This window comes from Myxocyprinus asiaticus, chromosome 11 (assembly GCF_019703515.2).
Source record: "Myxocyprinus asiaticus isolate MX2 ecotype Aquarium Trade chromosome 11, UBuf_Myxa_2, whole genome shotgun sequence".
In the NCBI taxonomy this organism is placed as follows: domain Eukaryota; kingdom Metazoa; phylum Chordata; class Actinopteri; order Cypriniformes; family Catostomidae; genus Myxocyprinus; species Myxocyprinus asiaticus.
In genome coordinates this window covers 31744594-31762634 of record NC_059354.1, presented here as the reverse complement: position 1 = coordinate 31762634, position 18041 = coordinate 31744594, and the positions used below count along the sequence as shown (strand labels likewise).

Here is an 18041-nt window from a genome sequence, read left to right as displayed (position 1 = left end):
TAAAACAATAATGACTCTTCCTAATTTATCTTTAATCTGTTTAAGACATTTGAATTGTAGATGCTTACTTATCAGTGTAATGAATCCCTTGCTCTTACTTGAGCAAGCACTAAAGAAAACATGTCCACCCCATATCTTCCCAAATTTTTCAGCTTCCTGAGGGGAAAGATGTGTTTCTTGAAGAAACACTATATCATATTTCTTACGCTTAAGAGAAATAACCTTCCTTTTTATGGGGTGCTCCAATCCATTTACATTCTATGTGGAGAGAGACAATCCACTCATATAAACATTTGACATTTTCATATAATAGAAAAAATAGATTGTGTCAAAAACAAAATTATAAAGACCACATTCCAACATTAGTGCAATAATCAAACCCCAAACTTCCCCCCGAACCAACTAACTAACAGAAAAAAGAAAAACATGCGTATTAACCCCGCGCAAGACAGTGCCAACTGGCGTCCATCCCTCTAAACTCAAACAGTCCATGTACGCCTACGAGAGCCCCCGCGACAGCTTTGCCGTCGGATTGCTCAAGTCCGGTGTTTCTATACAAATTTTGTGAGACAGAATTACACAACAAAAGATAATCTATAAAAACAAACTCCAGACAATAGGTGGAATAAACACAAATAATGTGTAGATTCATCCACATAACTGTCCCGAAGGTGTGTTCCTCCACAAAACAAACTCCAGCCACTAGGCAGAATCAGCAAAAAAAAAAAAAAAAAAAAAACCTGCTCCGTTTCCTCAGACAGTCAAGTGAATGTTCAGTGAGCCGGCCCATTTGGCTGCTAAATGAGTGCAACAAATTACCTAATCTCTCCAATGACTTGTAAGAAATACTCCACAAAACAAACTCGAGCCAATAGGAGGCATAAGCACAAAGAATGTGCAGATTCATCCACACAACTGTCCTGAAGGTGTGTTACTTCACAAAACAAACTCCAGCAGCAAGGCGGAACAGCACAAAAAGAAATGAAAAAGGCGCTCAGTTTCCTCGGACAGTCAAGTGAATGTTCAGTGAGTCGGTCCACTCGGCTGCAACATGAGTACCACAAAATAACTTACTCCATTGACTTTATGAAGGACATCGCTTTCTGGGGACATTAATATTTTACAGCCATCCTTAGCATCTATTCTCAATTTGGCCGGGAACATCAGTGCAAAAGCAACCTTCCGCTGATGTAAGAGTTTCTTGCATTCCTTGAATCGATCATGTTTCTCTCGTCGAATTCGCAAAATCTGGGAACAAGAAAATGCTGTGGTTCTTCCAAGAAAGCCTTCCTTTACTCCTCGCCTCGCGTAACACGAGATCTTTATCGGATGATCTCAGAAATTTGGCCAGAATTGATCAGGGCCTGTCTCCCTCAGCAGATCGCCAAGCCAGAACCCTGTGAGCTCGCTCGATTTCCAGCTTATGGCCTGTTATGTCGAGCAGACTCGGAATTTCAGACTCGGAATTTCACCATATCCTGACCTTCTTCGGCCTAAGGAATTGAAACAATATGGACGTTATTCTGCGGCTACGGTTCTCCAAGTCCTCCAACTTCTCCCAGACACACTCCAAATCCACCTTATTCACTAACGGATTAGCAGATAATTCCCTCTCCGATGACTCCAGATAATCAATCCGTTTCTCGACATCCCCACTCTTGTAACCATCTCAGTGAATTTTGTCTCCATGGCAGTGATCGATCGATGTATTACAGCAAGATCCTCCAAGTCAGCAATGACCTACGTCAGCATTGCCGACATGTTCAACATTTCTCGCCAAACTTCCCGCACTTCCCTGACCAAATCGGCTCCCTGGCTCATGGCCTGCTGCTCGGGGGTGTCAGCTTGAGCACGTAAGTGTCTTTTAATGTCTCCAGAGCCCGAGGATTTTGAATTCTTTGACATATTGTCATATTACCTAGAACAGTTATGGAACAGAGTGAATCGAATCTCACCGGTTTATGACATTAATATTAGTATTAAAATTAGCAAAGTATGCAGAGCTCCCGTTCACATGTCCGAACCACGCATTGCGTCCATGTTCCCCCCTGGCAGTGTACTTTAAAAATGTACTGTACTTTTCAGAACTCAAAACTTGCTCCTCAGTGCAAAAAGAGCATTTGTTGAAACCAAGCTGCCAAAAGGACTCGCTCTACTTCTTCCACATTATGATGTCACAGGATGCTTCTTAATCGGAAGGCTGTGGCTCTGTCCTTCTTAGACCAGTCCATCTGAGGCTGTAGGCTAGGTTCCTACATGTACTGTAAGTGCGCATGGCTACATCATAATGTTTTCCTCCTCCGGGGTCATGCCGCAAAGACTTTGAAGAGAGAACAAGCAGCTTCGAAGATGACAGATATGGAAATTGTGCTGATCCTCAACAAATTCTTAGTAGATATGGAGGAAGACACCAGGACAGTGCAATAGCACGCAGGATGACTCGTTTTCTGCAATTTTTTGTTAATAAATTGGGACATTTGCAAGGGATTATGGGTGATTGAAGGCCACGAATGATGTACTTGATGCATCCTCCAAAATATGGCGAACGAAGGCTGTGAAACGAGGCGGTCTTCCAAGGGTCCTCACAATTGAGATGGCCCTCGACAGTCCTTGATGACATGGCAGCTGAGATATCCAGCCTAACTAGGATGCAACCTTCTGATTCAGAAGACTGACACTGTGGTAGACATTTGCATCTGACCACCTCAACAACACATCAATGTCTAATTTACCTTATCACTTCAGTAGCCCTCCTTAGTGGCGGTGAGCAGTGAGATGGCAAGGAGAGAGCAGGTCAGTCAAGAGCCAAGAGCTAATCATAACAGTGGGCATATACAAGTCTTAAAGGAGCAGTAGCAAAAAAACCGAGCGTTTCCGACAGAGGGTTAAATGAGGGTGGAAAATGATGATGTTTTACAAATATATTACTATTTTTTTTGTGGAAAAACTTAACTAATATTATTAATGAACCTCGGGGAACATATTAAAATGATTTAAAAAACAAAAGGCAGTAATGACCTGTTTAAGTGTGTTTAATTTGGTATTTTTACTGGCAAGCAAGACAAAAATTCTGATTGAGAAAATATTTTTTTTCTTGTATTGTTTTTTCTTTATTTTTATTTTTTTATACAGCTAAAAGGAAAATGCATTAACAGCATCTTTCAAATGCCTTAATCTCTTTTAATCACAAAATTATGCCTTTTCAAGACAACCCATATAATTGCTCAAATCTATATGTGCCACACCCCAAAATGTATTGAGACTTGAGCTACACCAAAATGTGTCACTCCATTAAATAATGTATTTTGACACACTGGTTCTCAAATTTAGTGTAACATGTCCATAGTTAAAATGATTAACTACACCTGCGGTTACTCTGCTAGCACACCTGTTTGAACTTCAGAGAAACTCACTTCATACATCCACTTCAAAAGCACTTTGAAACCTGTTAGCTAAAAGAAACTGCAAAAATGGCTCAAAAAAGAGAAGTTAGTTCTGAGAAAAAGCCTAAAATAATTTTTTCTTGTTTTTTTTTTTTTTTTTTTGCAGATGCCTCTTGGTATGTTATTTTGTTAACTAATGCAATTAATTCATACATTTCTAAGTATATCTCTCAAGTATCCAAACACCTTTTGGGGCCACTGTTTTGTCAGACCTGATTGACAGTCCATTCAGAACAATGAGGAGAGCCATGAGCAAGCAATTGTGAGATTATGACAGGGTAGAGTTGCAGTTTGTTAGCACAAGAGGAGCAGTGACATGCTCACATTGAAAGTGACTCTGAGGCCATGTGAGCACCCTGTGGAAAGGAAGAGCCAAGTGATTTGTGTTCCACAGAGAAATGTCCAGAGGCCCATACTTACCAACACACACACCTCACATTTCACACCCCACTGAGAAAGTGAGAGAGGGGTGGACAGGGTCAATCAAAGCCCACAGCTCAGTTTAAATCAAACGACTCATGCTTATGCTGAAAAACATGTAACATATTATTACGTAACACTGGTATTATTTTCAGCATGGGGTGGTAACTGACAGCATAGAGACATGATTCTTGGCAGGGGGAGAGCAGGCGTTCTTAGAATGAGCTGCGGTTTAAGTGACAGATCCTGGTATTCACACGTGTTGTGTGCTGTACAAGGGGGATACTCACTCGGTCAAAGCTTCCCCTGCTGCCCAGATGCATACGCATTCGGTTGGCCCCCTGGGGAAGACAAAGTAAACAACAAAATTAAAATGAAAGGCTGCTCAAATATCAGGATTATCAATTGTGCACACTTTAAAGGAAGAGTTTTCCTACATTAGTTAATGCAAAAATGACAACTTTGTCATTGTATAGTCGGCCTCATGTTATTTCAAACCCTAATAACATGGAACATAAAAGAAGAAATTATAAAGACTTTTCATGCTGATATTGTTCATATGATGAAAGCATAGAGTGACCATGGTTGTCATGCTTCAAAAAAGGACAAAATAGCACCATAAAAGAAGACCATATGATTTGTGTGCTACGTTACAAGTATTTTAAACTCATACAATAGCATTTTTGTTTGTTTATTTATTTTTTTCACCCCAATTTGGCATGCCCAATTCCCAATGCGCTCTAAGTCCTCATAGTGGCGTAGTGACTCGCTTCAATCCGGGTGGCAGAGGATGAATCTCAGTTGCCTCCGTGTCTGAGACAGTCAGTCCGTGCATCTTATCACGTGGCTTGTTGAGCGTACTACTGTGGAGACGTAGCGCGTGTGGAGGCCCACGCAATTCTCCGCGGCATCCACAAACAACTCACCACGTGCCCCACCAAGAGCGAGAACCACACATTATAGCGACCACGAGGAGGTTACCCCATGTGACTCTACCCTCCCTAGCAACCGGACCAATTTGGTTGCTTAGGAGACCTGGCTGGAGTCACTCAGCACACCCTGGATTCGAACTCGCAACTCCAGGGGTGGTAGTCAGCGTCAATGCTCTCTGAGCTACCCCAGGCCCCAATCAAAGGCATTATTTATTGGGATGTGGTAAATGGGTCAATCCCCATTCAAAGACCAATAATACACAGGCAGATGACATACACACACACACCCGTGAGATGATGTTCTCCAGGGAGCTTGTCAGAGAACTCTTAGCTTTGTTCTTCAACATGTCCAGTTTGTTAAGGCCTGCACTGTTTTCAGAGGTCAAGGCACCGGAAGAAGAATTCTGCTTTAACACACAAGTATAAAAGCAGTGAATGAGTGAGAATTAAATGTGCTGTATTTCAGAGAAATCAGTAGAATGTCTGTTCTGCGATATGCACTTAAAGGAACATCGAGCTTAAAGGAAAAGTTCACCAAAAGAATTAAAAAAAGATTGTTTTTTCACCCTCATATTTTTTCAAACTCGTATGACTTAATTTCTTCTGTGGAACGCAATAGGTGAAATTCTGAAGAGTGTACTGATCATGCTTTTCCAAACAATTACCAAGAATGGGGATTAGAAAGCTTTCAAGCTTCAAAAAGGAGGCAAAAACACCATAAATTATCATAAATGGTGCATATGACTCATGCGCTCTATTCCAAGTCTTCTAAAGTCAAACAACAGCTCTGTATGGCGAACAGAATGAAATTTAAGTTACTCACTGAAAATCCTGACCTTCACTCTAGCTCTCCATTGTGCATTAAAGAGAGCTCAAAGCAATGTGCAATTTGTGAACAAAACATTCTTTTTGAGCCTGATCTTATCAATGAATCAGTTCAATGAACTCTAACCCTAACCCTAAGGTTCACAAACCAGACTGAAACTCAATGATATGGTCGCAGCGGTTCTTGAGTTAAAAGCTCACTTGAGGAAAGATTATCAGTCAATAACAACTTACATTTTTGTCTTTTTATCCTACAAAGCTATTGCATGATTTCAAAAAGGAAGACTTGAAATATAGCGCATGAGTTGTATGGACTAATTTTATGATACTTTCATGGTGCTTTTGTGATCTTTTTGATGCTTACAATCTCCAGTCACCATTTGTTGTAATTACATGAAAAAGAGCGACTACTACATTTTTCAAAATTTCTTAAATTCTGTTTGGAACAATATGAGGGTGAGTAAACGATGACAGAACTTCATTTTTGAACAAATGTTCCTCGAACTCACAGATTTTGTTTATGTGTGTTTGTGTGTTTATGCTACCCGTGGAGCTTCTCCTATATGAACGTGAGATTTCTGCTTGGTCTCACACAACTGTCGGAGATGAAGAATCACAAGCTCGTTTTCTTCCTGGTCTGATGTTGGCTTCATTTTCTAATGCATCAAAAAAATATAGGTTAAATACAAAATAAACTATTGAATTTGAATGATAAAGTGCTGTTCAAAAGTCCACTTCTGAAAATACTTCTATATATTTTTTTTTAATTCTTAATTTTTTCCAAATTAAATTTTTCAAATTTCATTATCAGTTATATTCATTATAATTTCATTATATCTTTAATCTTTATTTAAAAAAAAAAAAAAATTTAATTATTTCTCATTGAAGGGATAGTTCACCCAAAAAGAAAATTCTCTCATGATTTACTCACCCTCATGCCATCCCAGATGTGTATGACTTTCTTTCTTCTGCAGAACACAAATTAAGATTTTTAGAAGGATATTTCAGCTCTGTAGGTCCTCACAATGCAAGAGAATGGGTGGCACATTTTGAAACTCAAAAATCCACATAGAGGGAGCATAAAAGTAACCAATATGACTCGAGTGGTTAAATCTATGTGTTCAGACACAATATGATAGGTGTGGGTGAGAAACAGATCAATATTTAAGTAATTTTTTTCATAAATTCTCCTCCCTGCCAATTAGAGGGCGATATGCAAGAAGGATATGAATCGCAAAAACAGAAGGAGATAAGAAAGTGAAAGTAAAGTGGAAACTGACTGACCAAGGAAGAGAATTTATAGTAAAAAATGACTTTTTTTATCTGTTTCTCACCCACACCTTTCAAATCACTTAAGAATATATGGATTTAACCACCAGAGTAGTCTGGAGTACTTTTATGTTGCCCTTATGTGGATTTTGGAGCTTCAAATAAGTGAATGGCACCCATTCACCTATATTGTATGGACTTAAAGAGCTGTGAAATACTTCTAAAAAATTTCGATTGTGTTTAGCAGAAGATAGAAAGTCATTCACATCTGGGTTGGCATGAGGATGAGTAAATGAGAGAATTTTAATTTTGGGGTGAACCAACCCTTTAATTTTACAGATTTTTAAAATCCTACAATTTTGTATATTTGCAGGTTTAAATTATAATTTTTGGAACCATAGAAATCTGCATAATTTGGAAGGCACTGTATACAATATTTAGTTAATTTGCTCCTAAAGTGCCTACCTGCACACTCTCGAAAACATTGACCTGCTCGTTGTCACTCAGTTGGGACAGGTACTTCTGAATTGCTAGTTTTGCCCTGGGAGGATACAAGCCTGGGACATTGAGAAAGAAACAGACTTGAATGTAAAACTGGGGTGAGTACAGTACACTGAGTGAGCTGCAGGAAGCTGGTGGCTGTACCTTCAATCCTCTCGCACAGTTTGTGTAGGTCGTGCATTGGACAAGCCTCGCACAGTTTGATTTGGTTCTTAGAGCTCTGTAGTGTTGCTGCCGTGCTGAAGGCTTGTTTCAGGGTGAGCATCACTTCATCCACCTAAGAAAAGAATTTTCAGACAAACAAACAATGTTGGGACTCAAAAAAAAAAAAAAAAAAAAAAAATCACTTTAGTGTTTACTTGATCTGTAAATTTGTCTAAAACTATTACATTTCTTGGCAGATGAACTTCTGGTTACATGTTTTTTAAATGATTCCTGTGGGTTAAGATCGCTCCATTTAAAAATGTTTTTTTTTTTATGGATTGTTACACCATGTCCCTTTTTATCCTTGTGCACGCCATGCAGAAGATACTGGGTTTACTGACTTTACATGGTCATTACATGAGTTGAAAGATTGGAATACGTTCGGGAATGGCATGCTACCCATACTACTCCTGCCATATCTGTCTATGGCAGAAATAGTATGAGTAGCATGGTAGTATGCCATTCCGCACTCGGCCACTTACGGTAACTATGAAGATGATACAATGGCAGCTGTGCATTTGGATATGTTGCAACTGCTTCAGGTTTTTCAAGCATTTATTTTGCCACTGTCAAACATGAAGGACAGCGATGGGATTCCCTCATATTTAAGTTTTTTTGCAGAAATAATAAAAAAATTGCAAGCTACCGCAAATAATGCAGATTGGTTGAATTTGAAAGAATTCTTGCGATCGCAAAATCCTGGAGGGACTGGTTATTTCTCTCCTGTATGGCAGGGGATGAAACGTAACACAGAGTCTCCTGACCCAAAAGTAACGAAGATATTACATTTCTTACAAGGAGGGGCATAGCAGTCATTTTAAAAGTGTATGGTGTTGGGGACAGCTGTCAGTAGGTGGCTTGCACAACACTTACAGTGCAGTATTAATATATTACAATTTATATTAATATATACATATTATTTACTTTTAATATTTGTAGTATTTTGAAGTATTGCAAAATAATTGCAAAATTAGCTGCGAAAATAAAGGGCATCTTGTGGAGCACTTGCTTCTGTTTCACTCGACAATACAAGACTGAGTACAAGCTGGTCCTGAATTAATAATTTAATCAATTACAATAATGAAAACTGTGCATGTGCACAATTTTATTTTTAACTCTGTGCTTGTGCATTGTGGGATTTAAATGTATCCGAGTGACTCAAGTGTTTTGACTATGTTCATCAAAATTAGTTCAGATCCATTTAATGATTCAGTGACCATTTCTGGTGATGCCAGAAGGTGGTGACAAACGAGTGTCATGTGTGAAATGAGTTAGTCACTGAATCAACGATCAAAAGAAAATTGTAATCCTTTAAAATTTGTATGTCTACAGACCTACAAAGAGAAATTAATAGAGGTTTTAAGCATTATAAGAACAAAGCAAATCTATCATTTCCCTACAGTTTGTGAGCTGCTGAGAATGACTTAAATAGTCTTATAATAATTATGAGTTTCAATAACATCTGTACGTTTTCATGAATAAAAAAGCCTGGTCACCCACATCCCCCACGGCTGCTACTCCCTTGCTTAAAAGACCAACACTTTGCACAGATGACATACATGACCAGTAGACCCATGTATTAGTACAAAGAACAATAGAACTCTTCACAGAAAAACATTAAATACAATCAATAAATACAGAACATTTACAATTAGGAGTAATTTACAATGAGCTAGACATATGGGAAAGTGGTACCCACATCTTACTCTTAGTGGTACTGTTGTGCAAGTTGCACATCTGCAAATATTGGAGTGATGCAGGCTTTACATTGTGAGGTTGCAGCAAGTTCTCTTGTGCAAAAGACAGGCAGAATACATATGGATTGTAGAGGCAAGAGATGTGCATATAAAAAAGTGTATATATATATGTATTAAGTAGTAATGTATAGACAGTATACACAAGCACATTTGGAAATATTATGAAATTGTATAAATATATATATATATACAGTGGTGTGAAAAAGTGTTTGCCCCCTTCCTGATTTCTTATTTTTTTGCATGTTTGTCACACTTAGATGTTTCAGATCATCAAACAAGTTTAAATATTAGTCAAAGATAACACAAGTAAACACAAAATGCATTTTTTAAATGAAGGTTGTTATTATTAAGGGAAAACAAAATCCAAACCTACATGGCCCTGTGTGAAAAAGTGATTGCCCCCTAAACCTAATAACTGGTTGGGCCACCCTTAGCAGCAACAACTGCAATCAAGCGTTTGCGATAACTTGCAATGAGTCTTTTACAGCGCTGTGGAGGAATTTTGGCCCACTCAACTTTGCAGAATTGTTGTAATTCAGCCACATTGGAGGGTTTTCGAGCATGAACTGCCTTTTTAAGGTCATGCCACAGCATCGCAATAGGATTCAGGTCAGGACTTTGACTAGGCCACTCCAAAGTCTTCATTTTGTTTTTCTTCAGCCATTCAGAGGTGGACTAGCTGGTGTGTTTTGGATCATTGTCCTGCTGCAGAACCCAAGTTCGCTTCAGCTTGAGGTCACGAACAGATGGCCGGACATTCTCCTTCAGGATTTTTTGGTAGACAGCAGAATTCATGGTTCCATTTATCACAGCAAGTCTTCCAGGTCCTGAAGCAGCAAAACAGCCCCAGACCATCACACTACCACCACCATAATATACTGTTGGTATGATGTTCTTTTTCTGAAATGCGGTGTTACTTTTACGCCAGATGTAATGGGACACACACCTTCCAAAAAGTTCAACTTTTGTCTCGTCAGTCCACAGAGTATTTTCCCAAAAGTCTTGGGGATCATCAAGATGTTTTCTGGCAAAAATGAGACAAGCCTTAATGTTCTTTTTGCTCAGCAGTGGTTTTCGTCTTGGAACTCTGCCATGCAGGCCATTTTTGCCCAGTCTCTTTCTTATGGTGGAGTCATGAACACTGACCTTAACTGAGGCAAGTGAGGCCTGCAGTTCTTTGGATGTTGTTGTGGGGTCTTTTGTGACCTCTTGGATGAGTTGTCGCTGCGCTCTTGGGGTAATTTTGTTCGGCCGGCCACTCCTGGGAAGGTTCACCACTGTTCCGTGTTTTCACCATTTGTGGATAATGGCTCTCACTGTGGTTCTCTGGAGTCCCAAAGCTTTAGAAATGGCTTTATAACCTTTTCCAGACTGATAGATCTCAATTACTTTCTTTCTCATTTGTTCCTGAATTTCTTTGGATCTCGGCATGATGTCTAGCTTTTGAAGATCTTTTGGTCTACTTCACTTTGTCAGGCAGGTCCTATTTAAGCGATTTCTTGTTTGAGAACAGGTGTGGCAGTAATCAGGCCTGGGTGTGGCTAGAGAAATTGAACTCAGGTGTGATAAACCACAGTTAAGTTATGTTTTAACAGGTGGGGCAAACACTTTTTCACACAGGGCCATGTAGGTTTGGATTTTGTTTTCCCTTAATAATAACAACCTTCATTTAAAAACTGCATTTTGTGTTTACTTGTGTTATCTTTGACTAATATTTAAACTTGTTTGATGATCTGAAACATTTAAATGTGACAAACATGCAAAAAAATAAGAAATCAGGAAGGGGGCAAACACTTTTTCACACCACTGTATATATATATATATATATATATATATATATATATATATATATATATATATATATATATATATATATTTATACCACGGGTCTGCTGAATGCTTGATTCTGATTGGTTTACGAACGTTCTAAGGTGTGCAATTCTTTTTTCAAGTAAACGCACAGCTATGAAGTAGTTCCAGGTCTTGACCGCATAACGGTCCATCACTTCACCAAATTATAGCAGTTATTTAGTTATTTCAAAGAGCCCTACAGGCTACCACAACAAAATAACCAATTAAAACAAAGACATTGGTTAAAGTAAATCGGTTAAGAACATCAAACAATGTCTAAAATATCCTACATTTATTTCAATTTCGGTTAAAAAAGAGCCCTCGCACTCCCTCGTCTCCCCCGCACTTACACACGCTAACACACACGCACACGCACACACGCACACATTGAGGCTGTGTCTCGTTTGGAAGGATGTGTCCTCCGGAGGTCACTGTCAGCCACATACGTCATCGAGGTTGTCTCGTTTCAGAAAAGCGAGTAGGACACTTCGAATGCGACCTTCTTTCATGGGAATTCAGAGGATGCATGAGGTGTATCCTTCGTGGGCACTCATAACCCACAATTCTTTGCTTCAACAGAAATGTAAAAAAAAATGACGCCAATTTTCCCATAAATATGATGTTCAAACGCAAGGAATGTTAATTCCCAAGTTGAAGTACCTCAGTAGATGGGTGCAGAGTATATAATATGTATAATTATATTAATATATAATTAAAATAAAGTATTAGACTAAAAGAACACCTGTAAAATATATTATACTTTACATCATTATAACTCTCCAAAAATGTACCTCATACATTCCCTTCCAGAGGGACTTTGTTCCCTTCTCACTCAAAGCGCTCGTGCTTGTTAAAGAGTGACATGCTGTCATAGCAACCATGTTACATTCCGATTCCGTTTGTCCTACGAAGGCAGTCTCATTTAAACAAGGCTTGTTTAAAGAAGGACACTCGGTATACTGCAGCCTTCAAAGGACGTGTCCTACCTAGCATGCAGCCTTCCAAACGAGACACTCTGAAACTCGAGTCGCGACCAACAAATAGAGCCGCACCCCCGCAACTTGATCAATACAACAATTTCTATTATCCAAAATAACTTTTAATGTTTCAATGTATTTCGCCCTAATCAGCCTGCTCCCCCTCCCCCTCTCTCACACAGACTCCCACACACGTGGACACACATTATATGCATTACACACTCTCTTAAGGTCCAAACATACTCGTGAGAGAAAAACAGAGTCGTCATGTCAGCGCACTCCTGCATCTCAGTGGGGATGAAAAAAGTTACGTTTACAACGGGAATATGGCGACACACATCTTGCCGATTTTGAAGCGATGTTACTTCTGACGAGAGCTGCAACAAAAAAAGGTAATCCCAAAAGCGAGATCTCTCATTTTCTGAGTTTCTCTCTTTCAATCCCTCAAATACAAACTCACACACAAACTCCAACACACGCAAAAATGCACTACCTCATTACTTCAGTCCTTGAGTAAAGCCTCGCTATCCTCCGTTGCTAGTTCTAAAGTAACGTTTTCGAATTAGCAACGAAGGCTCGGACTGTATTAAAGCAAGACGCTTAATTCATGGCGAAATAAAGTAGTTCCTCTCATAAGAGCGTTTTAGGGACTAAAACCAGAACATTTCTTGAGATAAAACCATGAACGATGTCTTAAGGTGTGGTAACCGTGGTATAATTGGAATAATTGACTCCGGCCCGTTAAATTGTTGAAAAATATTGCACACCCGAGGTGTAACGGTCAATCAGATTGACGTCATTACCACCTCGGGTGTGCATTATTTTTCAACAATTCAATGGTCCCTCATCAATCATTCCACTCCTATAAATAGTAAATCCAGAGAAACTGATAATTTTGCAGTGGTCTCTTAATTATTTCCAGAGTTATATCCAAATGTTTATGTGTATATATATATTTGTGACGAGGAGGGCGTGTCCGGGCCGTGAGGATGTACGCCCGGTGCTGAGTTGCCTAATCAGCGGGAGATAAGTGAAGAGCTGGGGACACCAGAGTGAGAGAGAGAGAGAGAGACACGCAGCTGCTCTGTGTGTTTTATGTTGCTGTGTTTACAGTTTGATGTTGTGTTGTAATTAAAGTTCACTGAATGTGGATTCTGTTCCTGCATCCTCCTTTCCCGAACTGTTACACTGGTGCCAAGAAGGAAGGGCACGCTGTCCGGGAGAACTCGCCGGAACTCGCCAGGGGGTGGAGGAGTGGCTGAGGACAGCCAGGGGGCGGAGGAGCGGCTGAGGACTGGGTGGGTGCCCGCGGGAGCCGAAGAAGAGTGTTTTCTTTCCTCCCTCTCTCTCTCTCTCTCTCTCTCTCTCTCTCTCTCTCAGACTCTCCCGCTTGATCTTTCTCTCAGATTCTCAGGAGGCAGGGAAGACCATCGTGTGGCGGAACGGCCGGAAGGGCAGCGTCTCCCCTCCAGAGATGGGGGGGGAGTGATGGCCTGAATCAATGGTGGTGGAGTGTGATGAGGAGGAGGGCATGGCTGGGCCGTGAGGATGCATGCCTTGCACTGAGTTGCCTAATCAGTGGGAGGGAGAAAAGGGAAGAGCCGGGGACGCCAGAGAGAGAGAGATAGAGAGAGAATGAATTCAATTTGCTAGGGAGCATAAAGATTGGCCTGTGGAGCAATAGAAAAAGGTCATGTGGTCTGATGAGTCCAGATTTGCCCTATTCCAAAGCGATGGGCACATCAGGGTAAGAAGGGAAGCGCATGAAGCGATGTACCCATCATCCATAGTGCCCAGTGTACAAGCCTCTGGCGGCAGTTTTATGATCTGGGGTTGCTTCAATTGGTCAGGTCTACTCTCAGCAACGTTATGCGGCAATAAAATGAAGTCAGCTGACGAGAATGCCAAAATTCATCAGGCTCAAATTGTGAAAGAGTGGTTCAGGTAGCATGAGGAATCATTTTAACACCACCACCACAGAGTCCTGACTTTAACCCCATTTAAAGTGTTTAGGATGTGCCGGAGAAGACTTTACGGAGTTGTTCGACTCTCCCATCATCACTATAAGATCTCAGCCAAAAATGTATGCAACTCTGGATGGAAATAAAATTGTGACATTGCATAAGGTTGTCGAAACAATGCCATGACGAATGAGTGCCGTAATCAAAGCTAAAGGCTGTCCAATGAAATATTAGAATATGCAACTTTTTTTTGGCCAGGCATTGTATGTAAATTAGGCTCATTGTAAGTTGTGCTTCATTCACATAAATTGTCCGGCGCAATTTACATCTCGCTATAACAGCCAAATGAAACAAGGCAGTAAACTAAATTTAGTTTAAAAGAGATGTTTGTGTACATTTATTATCAATTATTTCAGCAGTAATTCATCAAATAATGATCAATTGATGGAGAAGAGCGATAACCTGTCAAGTATCCAGATGTGCGGTGCAGTTGAGCACACTTTCGACATGTTAAAGAGATGACACGTGTGTCTAGATCACAATAGTGGATTAATGCTGTTCAGTCCTGGCAAAGTGTGTCATATCAAGGTGGTCAGCTGCGTCCTCCGCTGTATAGCACTCAGAATAGGCCTGCAAGAACAGTATTGCGTGTGCAATTTGCATTCATCGTAGATTTTGCTAGCGTGTTTGTGCTGTTGCCTGATCTGCATAATTCCTTTAGTGAATGGGGTGCTAAACCAGCACAGAGAGAGCGTGCTAATAAATAGTGCATTTACCGGGCACAATTCAACCTTATTGAGTATCCGTGGTTTTCCGAAAATAAATACTTTTAAGTTGTTTAATGATTTCCGCAACGTATTTAACGTTTTTAGAATTTAACCACTTTTTAAGCACCTCTTAGTAAAAAAATGCTATTTTCAAGGTTTTCAAGGTCTTAAATTAAAAAAAGCCAAATTCAAGTACTTCAAGCACTTCATGCACCTTGTACGAACCCTGTCTAATGGAACCTTAGACATTATTTGTTTATTGTGTGCAAAAACACTTGTCTAATCCTATTCATCCTCAGTGTGGCATTAAAGGGATAATTCACCCAAAAATGAAAATTCTCTCATTATTTACTCACCCTTATGATATCCCAGGTGTGTTTGACTTTATTTCTTCAGAACACATTTGAAGAAAAATTTCTTAGCTCAGTAGGTCCTTAAAATGCAAGTGAATGGCGATTTCTCTTTTGAAGGTCCAAAAATCACAGACAGTCAGCATAAACGTCAACAATATTTCAGTACTTTTTAACTATAATCCAATGCTTTAGGATAGGGTGGAGTCCAAGCATGATTTAGTGTTTAAAAAAAGTACTTAAATATTGAACTTTTTTGCACCAAAAGCGATCGTGTCACTTGAAGACACTAATTTAACAGCTGGTGTCGTATGGATGAAGTTTATGCTGACTGTCTGTGATTTTTGGACCGTCAAACAAGAAATTGCCATTCACTTGCATTTTAAGAACCTACTGAGCTAAGACATTTTTCTATTTTTCTTCAAATGTGTTCTGGTGAAAAAAGAAAGTCATTCACACCTGGGATATCATAAGGGTGAGTAAATAATTAGAGAATTTTCATTTTTGGGTGAACCATCCCTTTAAATGGGTAGGCACATGATAGTCAAGGCCATTCTTTCCACTGTACCTTATGATAAATAATTGTTGTGTGTGGTGAGAACAGGTGATGCAGGCCACTCAGGACTCACCAAAGACTCACTAGCGCACTGGAACACATAACACACATACTGGCTTGAGCCCGACTCTTCCACATCACGACAAATAAAGCCAAAGTGATCTGTCTGTTTAACTCCCTGTGGGCATAAAGAAAAGTGGTCAATGAATTTAAATAACTTTATAGTGTCTTGCAATAACTGCATTTAATAACTGCAATGTCACACAACTTAGAGTAACATAAAAATTCACTTTGTAAAATGGAAAGCTCTAGTTCTGAAATCTGGTTGGATAAGCAATGTTCAAAACTGATACACTTGTGACTGAACATCTATAATAATACACAAAGTTGCTATGATGCTTGGCAACTGTAAACTGCCAAATAATGTAGATCATTAACCTAAATGTAGGCTGAGGGATAGTTTTGGCGATTATTATTGGTAATAAATCTAATGTTTTTTACGAAGATAATAATCCACTCGAGGCTGCATGTTAGTGTAGTTTTAACATGGTTAAAATAACTGATGCTTTGCATTGTCTAAAAGCACCTCATGCTAAATTCATGGTAAATCAGGCTTTGAGTGGCTTATTATTATTGTATTCATTTTATTGCTGTTGTATACAGATCACAATATACATGTGAAAAACATGCACATTTCCGTACTTTACAAACTGTATATAAGATAGTGTTTGAAAGGTTTTCTTTTGTTTGTTTTTGTTTTTAAATGTCAAAATACTTAAAATATCTGAATCTGTTTATCAAAACAAATCTGGTCTGGTACAAGACATCACGTTGCTATGAGCATGAGCTGCTTTGAAAAGCATTATGTGACATATGGTGACATTAAAGATGTGGAATTGGATTATTCCTTACACCTAACCAACCTACAGGACTACACTTGGCACACACAGACCTGTGAACAGGATGAGATGTCCTTAAAATTCTTCTCCAGAACCACAGTTTTGCTGTCAGGACTGATGAGATTCACTTCAAACCGACCAACCTGCACAACAGAGAAGTTTCATTGCACATTTTGCTTATGGAGAAGGAAGCAGCAGAAAAAAAAAAAAGATAATTATCTCATGACTCAGGCCAGGGTTGTTTTTGAGAGCTGCATTTGCATCAAAACAACCATAACTTATATTACCAAGGTCACAAAGGCAGCAAGTTATTTCTTAAACAAATGTCCTTAGCAACAGCTCTCCTTGAAAACGGTTTAAAGGAAAATGCCCCATGCCTGACTGCATGACTTTCATGCATGCTAATTACTAAGATTTAGTGTTTGTTTGTTTTTTTGCATGCATAGGCCTGCTTTCCCCATTAAAGGTGCACTCAGTAACTTTTTGCTCATTAAAATATTTTCTTCTAAAGAAATGAATAGCAACTCAAACATATTGTATGTATAAAAATCATGAGCACTCACATTAGATGAAGACTTCAGTCATACTAGTAACCTTATAAAAGCTGTTTTATTCTACATGGGGGTCCCATGATTGGGGCAGCCATGTTAGGATCACATGACCAGCTGAATACTATCTGTTTAATCCCAGAGACCGCCCTGTTAGTGGACACTTTTCACACAAGTTAATTATGGCTGACTGTGAATAGTGAATTTCTACAATGGGATCAGTAAATGAAAACAGTTGTGTTTTAATAATGCTGCATCCACACCACTAGTTGTCAGTTAGAGTCCAAAATGACATACTTAAATTACTGAGTGCAACTTTAAAGGTCATTTTAAAAGTTGTACATATAAAGAAATTAAAAGTACTTTTGGCAAATATGTTTAAAATCATGTACACTCAAATGAGATATCTGTAGCCTAATAAAAGTTTTATTTTAAATAACATGATCACACAAATTTTACTCACTTTATCTCGGCTACCACCCTATTATGGGACACTTCTTGCAGAATAAAAGAATCATAGCTGACAGTGAACACAATTTTACACTGTAAGTAACTGAAAACTGCTTTTGTGTGAGGCAGCATCCACACCACTAGGTGTCAGTATGTTCAAGGTGTCAGTAAGTTCAAGACAACATACTGGCAAGCCCGACATAATTTCTTTTTTACTGAGGGCACCTTCAAATTAATGAGATCACAGCATGAAACCGAAAGCATGTGTATCCACATGTAGGACCTGGAAGTAAATGTCTGCAGTCCCGTGGTACACGATTAGATTTCTTGT

General features: G+C 39.3%; 1 protein-coding gene across 7 annotated transcripts in view; it reads right to left on the bottom strand.

Moving 5' to 3' along the window:
• Nucleotides 1-18041, bottom strand: part of LOC127447701 (TBC1 domain family member 4-like) — a 43907-nt gene that overhangs the window by 16303 nt on the left and 9563 nt on the right. For 3 of the 7 annotated variants that reach the window (XM_051709718.1, XM_051709721.1, XM_051709719.1), the window contains 8 exons: nt 16766-16855; nt 15887-15991; nt 7535-7667; nt 7355-7446; nt 6166-6276; nt 5083-5202; nt 4154-4204; nt 3864-3893 (listed from right to left, as the gene is read on the bottom strand). In XM_051709718.1, the coding sequence (XP_051565678.1) occupies nt 3864-3893; nt 4154-4204; nt 5083-5202; nt 6166-6276; nt 7355-7446; nt 7535-7667; nt 15887-15991; nt 16766-16855 (732 nt within the window). The remainder of the gene's footprint in view (nt 1-3863; nt 3894-4153; nt 4205-5082; nt 5203-6165; nt 6277-7354; nt 7447-7534; nt 7668-15886; nt 15992-16765; nt 16856-18041) is intronic. The other 4 variants (XM_051709725.1, XM_051709722.1, XM_051709720.1 and 1 more) reach the window with 3 other exon arrangements.